Source organism: Oncorhynchus keta, chromosome 27 (assembly GCF_023373465.1).
Source record: "Oncorhynchus keta strain PuntledgeMale-10-30-2019 chromosome 27, Oket_V2, whole genome shotgun sequence".
Taxonomy (NCBI): domain Eukaryota; kingdom Metazoa; phylum Chordata; class Actinopteri; order Salmoniformes; family Salmonidae; genus Oncorhynchus; species Oncorhynchus keta.
Window position 1 is genome coordinate 43946948 of NC_068447.1, and position 19570 is coordinate 43966517.

General features: G+C 42.5%; 1 protein-coding gene across 8 annotated transcripts in view; it reads right to left on the reverse strand.

Moving 5' to 3' along the window:
• Positions 1-447: 447 nt before the first annotated feature.
• LOC118360150 (sodium channel protein type 8 subunit alpha-like) overlaps positions 448-19570 on the reverse strand; it is a 90891-nt gene continuing 71768 nt past the window's right edge. For 5 of the 8 annotated variants that reach the window (XM_035739353.2, XM_052482521.1, XM_035739354.2 and 2 more), the window contains exons 21-26: positions 13697-13819; positions 8058-8342; positions 7496-7687; positions 7085-7189; positions 6150-6420; positions 448-5776 (exon numbers count right to left, since the gene is read on the reverse strand). In XM_035739353.2, the coding sequence (XP_035595246.2) occupies positions 4626-5776; positions 6150-6420; positions 7085-7189; positions 7496-7687; positions 8058-8342; positions 13697-13819 (2127 nt within the window). In that variant the 3' untranslated portion in view covers positions 448-4625. The remainder of the gene's footprint in view (positions 5777-6149; positions 6421-7084; positions 7190-7495; positions 7688-8057; positions 8343-13696; positions 13820-19570) is intronic. The other 3 variants (XM_035739356.2, XM_052482524.1, XM_035739358.2) reach the window with 1 other exon arrangement.

The following is a 19570-nucleotide window of genomic DNA, read 5'->3' on the forward strand; positions in this document are numbered from 1 at the left end:
GTGGTATTATCATCTTCCCAAAAATCACAGAAAAAAGCAGAAAAAGGCACATGCCAATGTGATTAGAAACAAACCATCCAAAGTAAAAGCAGGAGACGATTGAAGCACAAACGATCAGACATTGAAGTGTTGAACTGTAACAGTACTGATGTTGTGCGGCTGTATTTATGTGTGGGTAGTTACTCCTATTAGGCTTTGTGGCTGTAGGTGTGGGATAGATACATTTACATTGACATGTAACGATAGATTGGCCTGCTAGACCTTATGTGTAGATAGATAGATACTAGAGCGTTGGACGTATCTACAGATAGATCTACTACGCCTCGGTTGGGATAGACATACTCCATCTTCACTGCAAGAGGCAGTCACATCCAACCTACTTCATCTTGTTGGGACAAATTACTGATTAGTTAGGTTGGTGAGTGAATAGTTGTGTGTCTATTTGGATGTGTGTGTGTCCGCGTGTGTGTGTGTGTGTGTGTGTGTGTGTGTGTGTGTGTGTGTGTGTGTGTGTGTGTGTGTGTGTGTGTGTGTGTGTGTGTGTGTGTGTGTGTGTGTGTGTGTGTGTGTGTGTGTGTGTGTGTGTATTCTGTGTTTGTGTTTGTTAAGTGAAGGTGAAAAAGTATGAAACGTTTGCAGGAGAAATGTGCTGGTAGCATAAACCTCTAATCATATCAGGCTACAATCCATGGCAGCAGCTCCAGTGACATTGTATGAGCTATTCCCCAACACATACAGTAGGGTGCTGGAAACCAACCAGTTTTAGACAGCCACTGAACATGTTGCACATAAATCAAATGTGACAAACAAACAGTGTTCTTTTGTAATATGTATATACATATAGACATATATATGTATACATGTATATATATTTTTGTATTATATAATATCTATATTTCATTCAATTTCCGTCAACAAAGTGAAAAGTGTCTCAAAAAATCCAAAAAGTAACAAATGTGACAAAGGGCATAGCTGGAAGCCGTTCTATACTGTTATTGTTTCATTTGACATTATTAGTGGTAACTTTTTAAAACTCCGTATTTACAAAAAAACACAACAAAGCATGCCGATAAAATAAAAGAATATAGTACATTATTTATAGTTTCTCTCAAAAAGTTCCTTCCTTTTCAGTGATTGTGCCACCATAGCCTGCACTGTACATATATTTCTTGTTTTTGTTCATTTTTTTTCTTCTCTCTCTCGAAGCAAGTTCAATGATCAATGCATCACTCATCTAAAACATCACATCCAAAATGAACACGGGTCAAAATTGGACGGCATTGTTTGCTCTTATGGTTGTATCGTCAGTGAACGATCCATCGGGAATGTATTTGGTTTTAAGTGTGCAGCAGCCAAACAGACGGACGTTATATCTGGAGACATATCTTCATATTGTAAACAGTCCTCTAGATAGTATTATAATAGACAGGACATATGGGGATATCAGGTACGGGTACAGGCAGTGTTCAATCAACACACCACAATGGCTTTAGTGGTGTGTCTGTAGATACCGGGTCGTTGTTCGACCAGGCATCCGTTTGTTTGTTTGTTTGTTTGTATAGAGGACCGACCATCACGCCTGTGTAAAAAAAAAAACAGCATACACCTTAAAGAGGAAGTGTTCATATTATGTCTCATCTTGTCTAACCTGCCTGTCACTCACGGAGATCTGACTCGTTATCGTTGGTCCGGGCCTACGCTGGCCTGGCCTGGCCTAGCGCTCGCGCTCTCATCTCGTTTCATCTGAGTCGTAGTAGCTTCAAACTGCCTTTGAAAACGCCTCACGTGTTCTTAAAGGCACGATTCTACTGTGAACCATGAATCAACTTACCATGAGTTGATACGAGTTGATCATACAAGGCCTATCTGATAGAAGTCTCACAGACTATCTGCGAGAAACTACGGTTGGACGGTTCACGCCACTTTGAGCTTACCCCCAGGCAGATTTTTCATTTATCAAACATACAGCAGGTGACCAATAAAATAACAGCCTGCTAGCATATGACATGGTGATGCAAGCCTGGGTCCAACATCCATACACTACAAACAGTGTTGAAGCGGTCCCACAAAGCGCAATGATACACTGACAAACATGGGACTTTCAGCACTCACTCCTAAGAAGACAAAATCACTATTCTCCCTGCTGCTCTGGCTCGCCGTCTTGACTTTCTCTGATCATTTTCATTCATGGCAGTCAGTCTAGAAACTGTGGAGGGTCCGGGAGAGGATCTGTCGAGTCTCTCCATTGGTCCATTGTTATACCATCCTCCACCTCCCTAATTAAGCCTATCAAATCAGATCCGTTTTTATTCTCTTACAAACCTTCCATGGCCGACCGTCTTTTAGTCCTACAGCGCATCATGCCAGGAGTGACTGAGCATGTCTTGCTGCATCTGCTCTATGTATCCTCTATCTGTCCTCTATGTTACTTCTACAGTATGCATCTGTGCTGCTTTATAGAAGGCTACGCCACATACATTCTCACTGCTCGAAAATTTGAGCTTTCTTCTGAGAATGATTGCACTGCAAGAAAGACATCGGATTCAGAGAAGGTACATCTATTTACTTCAGAGCTGGCAACTCAAAGTGTCTGGAAAAGGCCATCGATGTACCACTGGGTCACAGTGAACAATATTCTATTAGGGAACTAAACTGAGTGACAGAGGACAGAAGTGGACGAAACAGATAGGAAAAGAAGAACGAATCTATGGAAGCATCGCTATATCTTTAGTACATTTCAAACAGCTGTTTCAAAATCGGTTACATCTCCCCCTACAGATGACACTCTCTCTTCTCTGTCCACAGATAGACAAAGCATTGGAGGAGTTAAACATGTCAACGGACACTTGAGCTCGCTACACACAAATCTGTAAAGGATATGGCTATACAGGATATGGCATCAAACATTGCCTGTTCGTACTGCCACAGCAACAACAACAAGACGGAGTTGGTTGGAGACCACAGGTAAGGGGAGTAGCCGTAGTAAACACAGCTAAGACTGGTAACCGTTGGATGTCAAAAGGTAAATCAAGGTATGTTGCTATGCCCCAGATTTGGTTTCCTTAGAATGGTCTGAAAGGTTTTTTGTTTCTAAATCTGTGCATCCTCATCCTGAAGATATACTCTTGGTACAACTCAGCAGCAACTTTCCCTATCCCTCTCAGCACAAACAGAGCAGCAGAAAACCCTTCGAGTTTCTATTTTTCATAAATGTGCCTGAATAAAGCTTTGCCTCTGAGTGCCTCACTACATCCCCTGTTAAAATCCCAACGGGCTTCATAAAAAGATTGGTCTGGCAGTTGAAAAGCAACATTATAGTAAAGGGTAGGTCATACCACTTTATTCCTTCAATATTGTATATATGGATGTATATATATATATATATATATATATATATATAAATCATTTTCCAGTTATATTTCTCATATACATTTTTCCAGTGGACGGCCTCAAACGTATGGTCAAGCCATTGTAGTGGTCAGAGAATTCGTGTCTTGTGGACTATGATTATGTCATGCATGATTCCTGATCAAAACATGCCTTCATGCAAGTCATTTCTATGCATTGAACGAGCACAATAATTATTAGTTATCTGAGACTCGGTCGGTCAGAGCGAGTCCCCGCCCTTCTTCAGCCCAAGTCAAAACGCTGACTAATGCCCCCTACCCAGTGTGACAGTGTGAAAGCCCATGTAGAAAATGTATTTTCCATTATGTCGGTATAACAAAGAGAGAGAAGATGAGAAGAGGCAAGTGTGACATGGGGCTAAACGTTATTTGTTCTGTCTTTTTTTTGCTGCTCAAATAATGTAAAGACGCAAGTATATTCAGCACAAACAAACGAAAAGTAAAAACCCTTTGTCTACTGTTCTGGGGGGTTTTTTCCCTTCTTTCTCTAATCTCTCATTCTTTTGTATTTAAAACTTGCTTAGATGTTGATTATTGTATGTGTTTCCTTGATAAGAAGGACGGTACAGGAACTGGATGTTCCAGAGGCCCAGTCAGACTGCGTAGTAGAACAGTTCTAGAGGGTTCTGTAGTGTTCCGTTCCGTTCCACTCCTGGGGTGCTCCCATAGTGGTGGACCTTTCGCTGCAGGGGCTCGTTCACACAGAGTGGTGGCAGTCAGAGACTATTTGCTCCAATAAATCTACCTCCATTTTGTTTGCAAGGGTTTCTGTCCCTTTTTTCCCCGACAATACCCAACATATATGTAATATGTCAATGGCGGGCACACTTTTATTATTATTGAGTTATTATTGATAATGATTTATATTATCATGGTTCTTCCTCACATTATTTCCAAGATATAAAGAAGAAATTCATCATTAGGCAGTAAAATCCTTTTGTGATAATGATGGTGTCCTAACTAAATCCTTATCGTGGGCAACATGTACATCGCCATCGGTGGTTTTCTTCAGCCGACCCTAAGTATCCAACGACGAATCTCGATCCTTCATTTTGTATTGTATTTAAGTCCGTAAACATTTTTTTTTTTATATATATAGTTTTCGTACATTTTTTTTAAACTTGCAAATTATCTTTTTATACAGTTGTCTGTTTGTTGGGCTCAGAGTCTGTTCTCGTTGTGTGTCTTAATTTGCAAATGACAGTCACTGAACCCTAACTAACACTTCGATTCCCGTTCATCTTTTTGGTTTCTGTCCTTCTCTTTCCTCTCTCCCTCGTTCTCCTCCTGTTTCTCCTTGTCAGGTTTGGTCACGCTGTCGTACGAGGGAAGAGAGGCGGTGGAGGGTGTGCTCTCTTTCTTCTCCTCGTTGTTGGTCCCACCATTCTCCAGCTTGGTCTTGGGCCTGCGCTTGCAGATGAAGCCCCGTTTAAGCAGGTGAGCGCGGTAGGCTTTCTGGATGCACCGTGCGGATACGTCCTCCTGGCGCCGGCGCAGTGTAGAAGTGATGGGCTCGTATGAGACCTTGGACGGGTTAGCCGCCACGAAGCGCTCCTCCATCTGCGTGCGTAGCATGTCCAGCTCGCCACTGTCGCCCAGCACACGCTTGGTGAAGGCAAACAGGATGTCCAGGCAGTGGATGCGGTCGCCGCTGACCATGGGCATGTCCATGGCGATCAGCTCGATCGTGTTGGGTTTGGGAACGCGGAAAGGGTGCTCCAGGGTGTCGGCAAAGTCACCCAGTTTTTGGAAGGTGATGAACTGGGAAGCGGAGGGGTCGAATTTCTCCCAGATTTCATAGAAGGTCTCGAAGTCGTCTTCACTGAGCGGGTCGGCGCTCTCTTCTGTCGCTACACTGAAATTCTCTAAGATGATGGCGATGTACATATTGACTACGACAAGGAAGGAAATAATGATATACATGACAAAGAAAAATATGCCGACTGAGGGGTTGCCGCAGTTGCCTGTAGACGGTGCACCTGGGTTCTCCATGGTTGGGTCACAGTCAGGAGGGTAGTTGAGGATTGGGAGCAAGAGACCATCCCAGCCTGCAGAAGTAGTGATCATGAATAAGCAGATCATGCTGTTCCCGAAGGTCTCAAAGTTATACATGTCGTCTATCCCGGCCCCGTGTTTGACGTAGCCGAAGTTGGACATTCCGAAGATGCTGAAGATGAACATGACCAGGAAGAGCAGGAGGCCAATGTTGAACAGGGCTGGAAGTGACATCATCAAGGCGAAGAGTAAAGTCCGTATACCCTTGGCTCCTTTGATCAGACGCAGGATGCGGCCGATTCGAGCCAATCGGATAACCCTGAAAAGGGTTGGTGAAACGAAGTACTTCTCAATGATGTCAGCCAGGAACATGCCTGTGGAGGGAGAAGGTAGAGACAAGACAGAGAGCACACAGTCAGCAGAAATGACTCAACCCAGTGTCTACCTTCAAAATGTCTCTTCCCAGCTACGATTTTTGGAATTATAGTTACGTTTCCATCCAATTGGTTCCAGAATTTCATGCGATTATATTCTGCAATCCGCATAAAGAAAATATGCCATTTCCCCACCAGCGGATTGTTTCCACAAAAAGGACTTGTTGCGGAGAAAAATCAGTGCATTTTGATGTAGTGCAAACAGAATGTACTTTTTCGCTGCGTCCTGGCCAGTAAGTAGTGCACTACATAAGGAAGTGAGTGCCATTCTAGACAGAGCCTCACACTTCTTACACAGCCTCACTCTACTTACCCGCGATGGACAGGATGACCACGACCGTGTCAAACACGTTCCAGCCATTGGTGAAGTAGTAGTGGCGCAGGGCGAAGAGTTTCAGGACGAACTCGATGGTGAAAGCCACGATGAAAATGAAGTTGACCCAATAGAGGATGTTCTCCGTCTCGTCCGATTGGTCGTCTGTCTCCACCATCATGGTGACCATGTTGAGGCAGATCAACATCATAATGGAGATGTCGAAGACTTGCTGGGTCACAAAGTCAAACACCAACCCTTGGATATAGTTCTGTAGAGACAAGGAGACAACAGCAAGACACACACACACACACACACAGAAACGTACGCATGCAGAGAAAACACACACACAGACAACAACAACAACAACAACAACAACAACGACGACACACACACACACATTTTGTTAATCGCAGGGAAACACTTGTCACAATCGATTGAAATCAATATTTCAGTGTTAGCATCAAATCAGAGTTTATTTGTCACATGCACAGGATACAGCAGGTGTAAAAAGTACAGTGAAATGCTTCCTTGCAAGCTCTTCCTCAACAATGCAGTTATGCATACTAAGTCATCTAAAATATAATACATACAAGAATAAAAAAGGACACATGAGAATAGTTCAAATAATGCAACAAAAAGAAACCCCCACTAAAAACAGCCGAAAACTGCAAAGTTGAGTAGGCGCTAGCAACAAGGCGATAGTCTCTGTCATCTTTCCATATCACTATTCAGGGTTCCGTCAACAATGAAATACTGACAATACTGATTTCATTCTTTTGTGGCAGTGTTGTACACCACAAAGGCCTAGCCTTGTCCAATAATGTGTGTTGAGCTGGCTAAACAAATATGGAGTGATATTACTGCCAACAAACCGTTGGTACTAATGTCACTCCATAAAGCCCGGCTAATAAAGGCAGAGAGCAACAGCCAACCTGTGGTCTGGGAATGGGTTTCTGGGGCTTCTTTGAACCCAGTTTCTTCATGGCATTGTAGTACTTCTTCTGTTCCTCTGTCATGAAGATGTCCTGACCTCCAAAGTATAGGAGGGGCACACAAACATTTGGTTACAACCCAAACCTAACCCTAACCAATAATACAGCACTAAGCCATTAGCCAAACGTTGATAACAATACCATTAGCCGCATTACACATTCAGAGCCGTATGCAAACAGTGTAAATAACTACATTAAACTGTGATACTTTCATATGACCAGGTATAATGCTTTATAACATGTTATAAGCATGTTTTTTTTTACAACAAAGCAGTATATAATATGCTATAGGGTTTTAGCAAAAAGAGGAGGACAAGGAGGAGGAAGAGGAAGAGAGAAAATAGGTCTTATCTTTTTCTTCTGTTGGTTGAAGTTGTCAATGATGACACCAATGAAGAGGTTGAGGGTGAAGAAGGATCCGAAGATGATGAAGATGACGAAGTAGATGTACATGTAGAGGTTGTCTTCATAGATGGGCTGGTCCTCCACTCTTCTGGAGTCTATGGCTGCGTACATGATATCCATCCAGCCTTTGAATGTTGCCTTTGGAGGCAAAGAGATCCGATTAACTTAGAATATTCAAAACACACAAAAAAAAGTTAAGTGTCGTTTTCATATGAAGGAAAATAAAAAATGTCAAACCCAAATTTGACGTGTGTCCTGGAGAAGAGCTTGTACATGGTAAGAAATGAGGGCATGTGGAAAACAGTATAAAGAACCAAGAAATGGACAAATGCATAAAGGAGAGGAATAGAGGGAGAGAGAAGAGCCTCAGAGCGCTGTGAAAGAGGATGGAAGGAAGAGAGAAGAGTAGACACAACATGACAAAATAGGTTAAAAACAGTGAATAGACGTGTGTGTGTGTGTGGGGGGGTGTAAGAGAGAGAGAGAGGGGATGAAGTGACAATCTCACCACTTGAAGCAGAGCCAGGTATCCAGCACCAACGTTGTCAAAGTTGATCTTGACATTCTTCCACCTGACCTCAGTGAAGTTCTGATGAATAAGGGCCAGGCACTGTGTCTTGTTGTTGACTTCGGTGGCAAGAAAGTTATCCTCTGAGGTCTGGTTGAAACAGTAGTAGTACTTGCCCGCAAACAAGTTGACTCCCATGATGCTGAAAATCAGCCAAAAGATGAGGCAAACCAGCAACACATTCATAATGGAGGGGATGGCTCCCACCAGGGCGTTGACTACCACCTAGACCCGACCCGACGGAGGAGACAGGAGGATAGAACAGTGTGTGAGAGACAAAACATACTCCATGATACCTATCAACCCCCATCAGAGCAGCAGCATACTGTCATGGCATCTTATAGCAGAAAGTGGTAGCGGAATTGAATTTGACATGTTTTATTATTGGAGTCACATAACAAAAATTGTGTTTCAACATTATTATGGTATTAGTATCAAGTATAGTATAGTTTACACTACGGTTAAGAATATAGTTAGAGTACAATTTCGAGTATGTTTGTGTATATTGTAGTATAGTAGAGTATCGTATAATATAATACAGCAGTATAGTATAGTGTAGTACAGTATCATATAGTATATTACAGTATAATATAGTATAGTTTAGTAAAATCATATATAATATAGTATAACAGCAAAAGAGCAGTATCAGCTCTGTTCTAATTAGAACGAATAGTCTAGGATCTGTTCGAGCACACCGCTAGGGTTGCCTAAGGAGTCTGCGCACAAATGCCACACCTTCCTTTAGAGTGAGCATATAACTGTCAAACAAATTGAACTACAAGTGTTTTGCCACACCAGTATGCGGCCTCATCTCTTTCCAAACATTCACCACCCTCCATCTGTCCCTTTTCATAAAACAGACTCTACACACCCTCCACCCAGACTAACATTATCATTTCAATGCAATGGAAAGCATTCTGATCCATAGGGTGCATCCTAAATAGCACCATATTCCCTATACTGTATAGCGCATTACTATATTACAAAAGTAGTGCACTTTCTGGTTAAAAGTAGTTCACTATATAGGGAATAGGGTGCAATTTGAGGCACAACACATAGACTACGTCCCACTTCCACAACACCCCCCAGACCGGCCTTCCATACACTGATGTGCACTAAGCTCAGCATTCTACACTCTCTCGAACCTAAAAGGGTCATTTGGCTGTCCCCAAAGAATAACTCTTTGAAGAACCCTTGTTGGTTTGAGGTAGAACCCTTTTGGTTCCAAGTAGAACCCTTCAGGAACCCTTTTTTCTAAGAGGGTAGTGCATAGTGGGGTTTACCACTAGCTCACTAACAGTGTTAGGCAGGCCGACCAGACCAGCAGCTCTCAGGCACACAGCTGAGCTAAGCATGCATGTCATCTGTTTTTAGCAGACAGACTTGTTTTGTGGAGCCATATTCCCTCCTTGCATACAGTCAGGCAGACAGAGAGCAGAACGAGAGCTTCCCGATCAGCATTCTCTCAGCAACGTGCAGGACATTGCAACGATTATTTAAAGCTACAGTCGGGGATTTTGGGAGCTGTTCAACGGTCATGTCAATGATGGATATTTATTGATTTACCCATTGGTTCTTGGAGAAATATTACTTACAAATGCTTTTAGTGCTTAGCGGAAGTGGATGTCTTTATTTTAACCAAAAATATAGGTTAACTCTTCTATGAAAGGTTAACATGTAAATTATGACATCATAGGTACTCTCTTTCTACATGTTATTGGAAGTGTTAACTACAGGCTTTTGACTGTTCCTCTTGAATGATTATGGCATATGGAGATACTGGCTGCTAACTGGCTGCTATGGCACTGGGGTTGGATAAACACCATATGGCCAGAATGGACGCTTCAGGTAGTTGGGTGCCAACTTCTTTCTGTGTGAGCATCCCAAAAAATATTATAAAAATAGCTTACTGAAATAGCTGAATTTAGCTGAAGGCTTGTTCAAAAGAATCTATTGTGAAAAATGAAATAGCTGTGAAGGAAAAGCTACCTTTTGAGAGGAACGATCACGATGCGTAAAGAGTTAGCAGTATGTCGCATCATCTCACTAACATCACACCTCCCACCTTTCCCATAAGAGAACACATATCACTGCACATGCTGAGAGAATGAACTACTTGCTCCTACTGAGGTAGTATAATTGAACTTGTTTTCAAAGATTCAAGGTAATATTAGCCATGCCTTATATAATCAAATTGGCCATGCCTTATATCATATATAATATATATACACCTGTATATATCATATATTATAAATCTATTCTCAAAGCAGAGGGAAAATGGCTTTCAAAAGTGCATAAAGTGCATCGGCAATTAGAGTACATGCGTGTTGTTACATGGATGGCATTGTTGTGCAATCTCAAGAACCGTTCGAATCGATAAATAAACAGAGAGAGAAATGTTTTGGATAGAGAGATAAAGAGATAACCGCCCCAAAAATGTTGCTTGTCTTTATGTCGCATATCTATCTGACAAGTGGATTTGACACTTGTGTACCTTCTTGACACAAATCAAGACCAGTAGATGGTGCAGAGTTAGAATTCAGTCCCTCTGTTCTAAGAACTCAGACATCCGTTTTACGATTCTCAGAACTCAATTCTAAAGGTCCCGTGGTTCTAAGGTCTCCGCGTGATTGGTCTGTAACTCATGATGTTTCCTGCTAATGTGTCTGCTGCACATTTTTTACATGATGCAGCTGGAAGGTATTTTTATTGACTTGTTTACATTTAAAGTTAATCATCGAAAAATATTTTTTAGGACTAAAGACTAGAGAGCAAGCTCATTAGAAAATATATAGTTAGACAGGTGTAAGGGTTGTACTTGGCGACTGTGTCATGCTTGTACAGTACATTGCATTGCTCCAAAAAAATAAATACAAACGAGGCTACAAAGCAGCATAATTAAAGATATAGCATTTCACAAGTGACCATAGGCAGTCAGGTAGGTAGGAACAGCCCATTGCGTCATTGCATGTTAAGCAGTGCAATATATTCTAATGTAAAGCTGTGTTATGCTGCTCGCTCAGAGCTGTTGACTTGCATTGGCCTCCTCCAATCACAACCTTCCATTGCAACAGCCAGGAAATTCAAGTCAGCAAGAGTTCTCAACATTCTAACTCTCCAGAATCTCTTCTCATTACTATGGTTGTCGGTGTCATCTCTCCATTCTCGTACTTCCCGATCAATTTATTTACTACTTTGACTTGTCCAGTTGAATTTCAAGTTTTCAAAACAAAATAGCAACTCAATTGATGAACATAGACATGGTCTTGAATAGGCGAGTACGTAATTTTCGATTTTTTTTTATCACTGTATTGGCCTACTGGGTCACCCTCACCTCCTACCACACACACCCAATGAATCAGATCATTCATAGGGGCAATGCAATGTTTGACTACAACATTCCTTAAAAAATGTACCATGGTTTTTCACCCAAAAATGACATTGGAATTTTGACCAGTCTAGCCGCCACAGAAATACAACTCTTCTAATTCAATGCTAGTCTCATACCTGAGCAAACTAAACAAACATGACTACCATGTACATTTTTGTGAGGTGGACTCATACGTATAGTAGCCTACATCCATAAAGCCTATCCGGGGCCTAAATGTTTTGTGATGTCATCAGCTCGTATTTGCAATGTCATCCTCATATTTAGCCACTGGATATTTAATATGAATGGGCACTTCAGTGTGAACAGAAATGTCAGTCAAATTGATGATTAGCTATCTAACCTCTCCTGTACCGTAGTAACAGTAGTGCATAGAACACGTCTAGGCCACTACACCTGGTCTGTCATTTTTGGGACATTATGAAGAGGAATGGGGGAAATGCTATGTGACTGTCTAGGGGTTAAGAAAGACGAGTGCTGTCCTAATGCGGTCCTTGTAGTTTAATATAATATCGGCCCTGCCTGCCTGCCTGCCACCCAACCCAACCCACTCCTCTTATATGAGAAAATATAACATATAAGAGAAAGCTCCAGTGTGCTAAACAATGTTGCCTCCCAGTTTTACTTCCTGTGGGAGTGGAAGGCAACAGGAAGCAGGAAGCTCTATAAGACCTGCAGTATAGTTGCTATGTAATGTTTTGTGTCATGACATGGGGATAGTAATGCCTTAGGTGAGATGGTAGCCTATCAGCATATTTCCTAACCTTCTGCCTTAGGATCAAGAAGGAGACCAAAAAGTTAAGATACTGAATCTGGTCTGCATTTACATTAAATCGGCTCTCGGGCCACATCTGGCCAACGGTCTACACATTCAAGCCCCTGGTCTACATTGAACTAACTGACATGACTTAACTGACCTCTGCGATTCAGCCGTTTAACATCACACAAAGTGATAATCACAATGACACAGGCAGAAGATTAGAAAATATTCTCTTCTCAGACCCACAACAATGTGGAGTGTGGAGTGTATGTGTGGTTCTTTCTCAGTCCCTGATGATGCAGATAGATCCTGGACAAGCAGGAAACAGAGAGGAGAAGACAGACTGAGACCTGCTGCAGGCCCAGCAGATCTACTTGGCAAAGATGGAGTGAGCAGTGGAAGGTTAGGAGGAGAGGTAGGGGCAGAGGTAAGGGGGTGCTGCACAGTGCTGCACTTACATACGAGGCTTCAGGAGAGGGTGAGGGTGGAGAGGGTGGTAAGCTCAAACTAGACGACAACGCAACCAATCCAAGATAGGGAGATAGAAAGGGACTACATGTGATAGAGAGAAAGAGGGACTACGGGTGACAACAACCAGTTGTAACCTGTCTTTACCACCAGGTACCTGGTTCCTACTGGTTGTTCTCTGTGCCAGATAGATGTGTTAAATGATAGGGTGAGTATAGTGGTTGGGGTGAGAGTCAGGGTGGGTTAGGGGAACTGGGGACAGGTGGTGGTAGGGGGGCGGGGGGGGGGGGCTTCTCGATTAAAAGCAGAGATTGATAATCAGGCCAAATGAACAGCCAATTGTTGATTCAAATGTTCCATGAAATGTAGTTTGGCTTTGTTGACATGTAGTGTTGACTAACATTAATTTTTATCTTATCCCTCGAGCCAATCATTAAAACAAAAAACAAAAAATTAAAAAAACAAGTTAATTTTACTCGTTTTTATGTGATGAGGCAGCTTTGTGACGTCCCTCTAGTTCACTCGTTTTTGTTCTTTTCTTTCTGTTCATAGCAGTAATACTGAAAATATGAATTAGTATTTATATTTTTTTATTCAATTGAAACCAGGGAAATAGTTCCTGCTGGTAATACTGTATAACTTTGTAGCATTACTATTTAACATTACTTTACACTTCCAGCTGCATCATGACGTGTGCGTATATATATATATATCTATATATACATTGTATGTGTAAAGTATGGTACAGGATTTGTGTGCATGAAAAGGTGACTTCTTGTCTTGACTATTTTCTTCAAGTTACTATTAAAAAAAATCCCCCAAGAAATAAATGTATCATTTTTTTGTCATTAAAAAAAAATCGAGTTTGGTTACTTTTTGGAAAATATTTCAGTTCCTAGCATGCTTTAATGAACTGTTGAATGGGCATGCGTAAGGATCAGCTGCTTAGCTTCTGGATCTTACCCTCATCCCTTCAAAACGTGACAAGGCTCTGAGGGGTCTCAAGGCCCTTAGTGTCCTTAGTGATTTAATAGGACCTAGATCCGAGTAGCCCAGTGCATTAGCTACCAGACTGATTATAGACACCTACACACAAACAGAGAAGCAAAAGAGTTCCAAACTGTTAGAAGTAGTGAGAATATTCTCTAAAAGTAGAAGAGAGACTCAGACGAGAGCCCTTGGAGCAATAGGGCTGGCATTGGGTGGAGAGAGTTGCTTGACATACACACATAAATCTATATGTATGTATATACATGTATAATATTGCATTTATATATGTATATACATTGAGAGAGAAGGTCAATGTTTAGTATAGGTTTTATGTGCGTAGTGTTTTAGTAGCAGTAGTAGGTAGGCCGCAGGAGGAGGGGTTTGTTTCTGTAATTTTAGGGCAGTTGGACGAGACTTGACAAACTCCTTTGTACCTGCAAAGAAACTTGTGGTTGAGAGAGAGAGAGAGAAAAAGAGGAGAAAGAGAAATACATAAGACTCAAAGGAAGGGAAAAATAGGCCAAAATGTTTTGCCACAGCACACGACTGATTCAGTACAGATACAGACAGGCGAACGAAGGGGACTGGGGAGGAGGAGGAGGAGGAGGAGGAGGAGGTGAAAGAGGGGAGGGAGGAAAGGAGAGAGGTTACAACCTGTAGAAGTTAATATAAAAACCCAACAGACTTGTGGAACCTTACCCTGGCCCCTCTAACATTGTGTCTCCATGTCTGTCGCGCTCGGCTGAGGCATAATATCCCATATAATTTAAGACAGACAAACTTAACGGAACCTAAGAGAAAGAATACAGGTAAATATGTACATGTACGTCATTTTGATTTGCCAAAAATCTCCTTATCATATTCACACAGCATTAGAATCAAATAGGAGCCACATACAATTCATACAGTTAACCACACACTGACAGTAGTAAAGGGTTGGGATAGAGGGTTAAGGGGAGATTGGACACATTAGTTATTTGGCACTGGATGGCACTTAAAGGACCACTGGAGAGACACTGAGTACAGTAGAGTTACACACAGGAACAGGTAACAACACACAACCTCAAAGAAACGGGTGCTTCTCCCCCACTCTCACACACAATGGCCCAACACCAAATCAACCCCTAAGCTATGCACTTGTGAAGTACTGAAAGGATTTGTCAGGGCTAAGTGAGCTTCAATGCCATACAACTCTCCTTCCGTGGCCTCCAACTGCTCTTAAATGCAAGTAAAACCAAATGCATGCTCTTCAACCGATCGCTGCCCACACCTGCCCTCCCGCCCAACATCACTACTCTGGGCGGTTGTGACTTAGAATATGTGGACAACTACAAATACCTAGGTGTCTGGTTAGACTGTAAATTCTCCTTCCAGACTCACATTAAGCATCTCCAATCCAAAATTAAATCTAGAAATGGCTTCCTATTTCACAACAAAGCGTCCTTCACTCATGCTGCCAAACATACCCTCGTAAAACTGACCATCATACCGATCCTCGACTTTGATGATGTCATCTATAAAATAACCTCCAACACTCTACTCAACAAACTGGATGCAGTCTATCACAGTGCCATCTGTTTTGTCACCAAACACTACCCACCATTGTGACCTGTTGGTTGACCCTTGCTTCATACTCGTCGCCAAACCCACTGGCTGCAGGTTATCTACAAGTCTCTACTAGGTAAAGCCCCGCCTTATCTCAGCTCACTGGTCACCATAGCAGCACCCACTCGTAGCACGCACTCCAGCAGGTATATCTCACTGGTCACCCCCAAAGCCAATTCCTCCTTTGGTTGTCTTTCCTTCTAGTTCTCTGCTGCCAATGACTGGAAAGAACTGCAAAAATCTCTGAAGCTGGAGACTCCCATCTCCCTCACTAACTTTAAGCACCAGCTGTCAGAGCAGCTCACAGATCACTGCACCTGTACATAGCCCATCTGTAAACAGCCCATCTATCTACCTACCTCATCCCCATACTGTATTTATTTATTTTATTTATTTATCTTGCTCCTTTGCACCCCAGTATCTCTACTTGCACATTCATCTTCTGCCGATCTACCATTTCAGTGTTTTAATTGCTATATTGTAATAACTTCGCCACCATGGCCTATTTATTTCCTTAACTTACCTCATTTGCACTCACTGTATATATACTTTTTGTTTTCTTTTGTTCTACTGTATTATTGACTGTACTTTTTGTTTATTCCATGTGTAACTCTGTGTTGTTGTATGTGTCGAATTGCTACGCTTCATCTTGGCCAGGTCGCAGTTGCAAATGAGAACTTGTTCTCAACTAGCCTACCTGGTTAAATAAAGGTGAAGTAAAAATAAATAAATAGCTTCACCTTGCTCCCCCACTCTCACACACAGTATCGCACCTGCCACTCAGTCATGGGGCCCGAGTTCTTTAAAAAATGTAATATATTTTTTAATTTTACCCCTTTTTCTCCCCAATTTCGTGGCATCCAGTTGTTTAGTAGCTCCTATTTTGTCTCATCGCTACAACTCCAGTACGGGCTCGGGAGAGACGAAGGTTGAAAGTCATGCGTCCTCCGATACACAACCCAACCAAGACGCACTGCTTCTTAACACAGCGCGCATCCTACCCGGAATCCAGCCGCACCAATGTGTCGGAGGAAACACCGTGCACCTGGCAACCTTGGTTAGCACGCACTACGCCTGGCCCGCCACAGGAGTCGCTGGTGCACGATGAGACAAGGATATCCCTACCGGCCAAGCCCTCCCTAACCCGGAGGACGCTAGGCCAATTGTACGTCGCCCCACGGACCTCCCGGTCGCGGCCGGTTACGACAGAGCGGGGCGCGAACCCAGAGTCTCTGGTGACACAGCTGGCGCTGCAGTACAGCGCCCTTAACCACTGCGCCACCCAGGAGGCCCAAGTTCTTTTATTTTTAAATATATATATTTTTTTAATTCATGAGCGTTAATCAGGTTTTATTTGTACTTGCAAATATGATTTTGGGGGATGACACTACCCACCCACTTTTCTGTAATCAACACAAACAATTCCCCTAAGCTTGACACTTTAAATATTGATTAGTCATCATTCTTCACATTTATCATTCATAGAAAGGCAACATACCGACAGTCAACAAATTAATTGCTTCCATCTCAGAGGTTTTGTAATATAGCTAGATAATAATGCATTGGACCGCTCAGTAAGTGCTTAGCCCAGAGCTGGGCCTCAGACTCTCTAAGCTCTGTTTTAGCCTCTGGAAATGGACTAGGAACTTTGGTACTAAGTTCAAGCATCAGATTAGACACTCAGTGGAAAGGGAGCTTTTGCAGAGTCATCATTAACAGGAGAGTCTGGTGATAAATAGGCAGCAGCACATACTGTATGCACTGTATAGAAGCGAGGGAAGGGTGTTAAGGAATGATGAGGTCACCTCAAGGAGGCAATGTCTGTCATTAGAAGATGAAGGGGAGCTGCTGTGACCAGCAGGCCTGTACAGTAGCCACTTCCTGTTGTATCGCAGACATAATTGGGGTCGGAGTACCATGAGTCTGGAAAGCAGAACCAGTAGGCATATAGTGAAGAGAGGAGAGCAAGGCCAGTTGTGGCAATGGCTTTTTCCGTCAATTTAGGAAGTCAACTGAAATTCCAATGTCAATTTTCATCATTAGTCATTTCCGTTTACTTCCTGAATTGAAATAGAATTGACCCCCCACCCCGACGTAACTAAATGGTACTTCAGTATCTCATTGATTCAACATTACAGATGTCCATCTAATAGTTCTGAGAACGGCAAACACAAAAAGTTTGGCCCGATCTCCTCACGCTGCCATTGTTCAGGTGGTGAGACTGGGAAGAGAGAGAGCACCAGTTCCTTAACAAAGGGAAAACAGTGGTGCACAGTAAAAACATGTGAAGGCACCTCCAACCAGCCAACCAGACCATACTGGTCAAACTCACTGCAAAGAACACAACATCCAAAGCTGACCAGACCAGTCACAGATAGAGGGGGGATTCTAACAAAGGCAAAATCTTTATTTAGATTTTAAGGCCATTGGCAGTACTACAGTCAATGAAAACTGATATACTACGTGCAATGGAACTCTGGTCATTCCAGTTGACGGCGATGAAGCTATCGGCATGGAACTCACCACTGGACTCGTGACTCATGATGAGTCATCTCTGGGTTATGTGGTTCAAGGGCTCCTGAGTCTCCAGGACTCCGTTTGACCTGTATATTACACACGATTCCATCAGATTCTAGGTGGCTCAATTATTTTAGTTGAGGACCTCCCATTTGTTAATAATCAGTATAGCTGTATAATAACCCAGCAAGCTGTATGATCATGGCGATGATAAATTGATTGAATTTATTAATCATTTAGAGAAAAAAAACACACTTCAAGGATAAGTCACTGACTTATTTCCATTGTGCTTCTTTTAAACAGATACACAAAAATAAAATAAAGATTTTGCCTTTATTCTACCGTCACAGTATTTGGGGTATTTGTCACCTTCAGCCTCAGCCTGACCCCTTGGAGTGCCCCTCCCCTTTAGAGATCAAGGGGCCTGCTGTGTGGGTGTGGCAGCCCTCAGCGAATCAGCGTCGAGCTCTGCAAGGCAAGGCCAATCACATCTCTGGGCTGTGATCCAATGAGGAACAGTGGAACAGAAACAGAAAGAAAAACAGAAAGACAACGGAAACTAAAATCAAACAGAACAAAAACAACAATGATGAAAATGGCTAAATGTCTTATAAAATAAAAGGATGGATGGATGGATCCAGCCTCATTCCGCTATTACGTAACGACTCCATCCCCAAACTCGACTGGCTACTAGCTTTACTAGAAGGATTTGTTTTGATCTAGATTCTACCTTACAGCACTGTGGTTATATAATTGAAGAGTACTGAGTCCTGCATAAAAACGTTGGTATCCAAAGAAATACTGTACTGTATTATTAAGATAGTGTCATTAAGATAGCGGTGTACTGTAACTGACTGTTTTCTCAACAATGTAAAGCATCTGATTTGATCAGAAATCTATTCCTCAACTTTTGGACCAAATAGTCTAGAGGTAAGTAATGTATGGCTAAACAAAGCAAGGGCCCAGTAAGTTATTCTGTCTTCTCATTGTAATTCTACTGTATCACATTTGCTATTCACATTTCTAAAATACAAATCAAGAACCAGAGAGGCCAATGAAAATATAACTCAACAGAAATATATCAAAACACAAAAGGTATGTGGAACAGATAAACACGCACACACACACACAGAGAGTAATTCATGCTCGTATAAACTTAAGCAATGATGGTGTCCCCCTTCTGATGGTGCCCACAGAGAGACATGGTTAACTCCAAACCAAACCACAGACATCACAATGACAGACAATAGAGTCACAGACAGGCCACAAACAGACGGACTACCCAGGACGTCCTAGACTCGGTGAGGCACAGCAGCATTTTAAGAGGGACTGACTGCTTGTTTGCCAGTCTGGAGGACCAAACTTACCAACTGGCTGCCACCATCATTACATCATCACCTCAGCACAAGGTCAAAGGTCACTCACAACATTCCTGGGGTAAGAGGAAGCCTAAGACTTTAAGGAGGACGGGAGGGTGGTGGGGGTTGGGTCGAGGGAAGGAGGGAGGGAGGGGGATAGGGGGTGGGGGTATGTCACACTTTGTTGTAAAACATTGACAGCTTGGGAGGGAATTGTCGGCCCCCATACCATACGACCATCCCAAGTGCATCTTGGGAAATGTAGGCCACTGTACGGCCGTAGTACAGTACTGCCATCCTCCCAAGTGTTGGTTCACACCGCAACAATGAACACACTGCAGCTCTGTGCATCACAACCCTGTTGGCT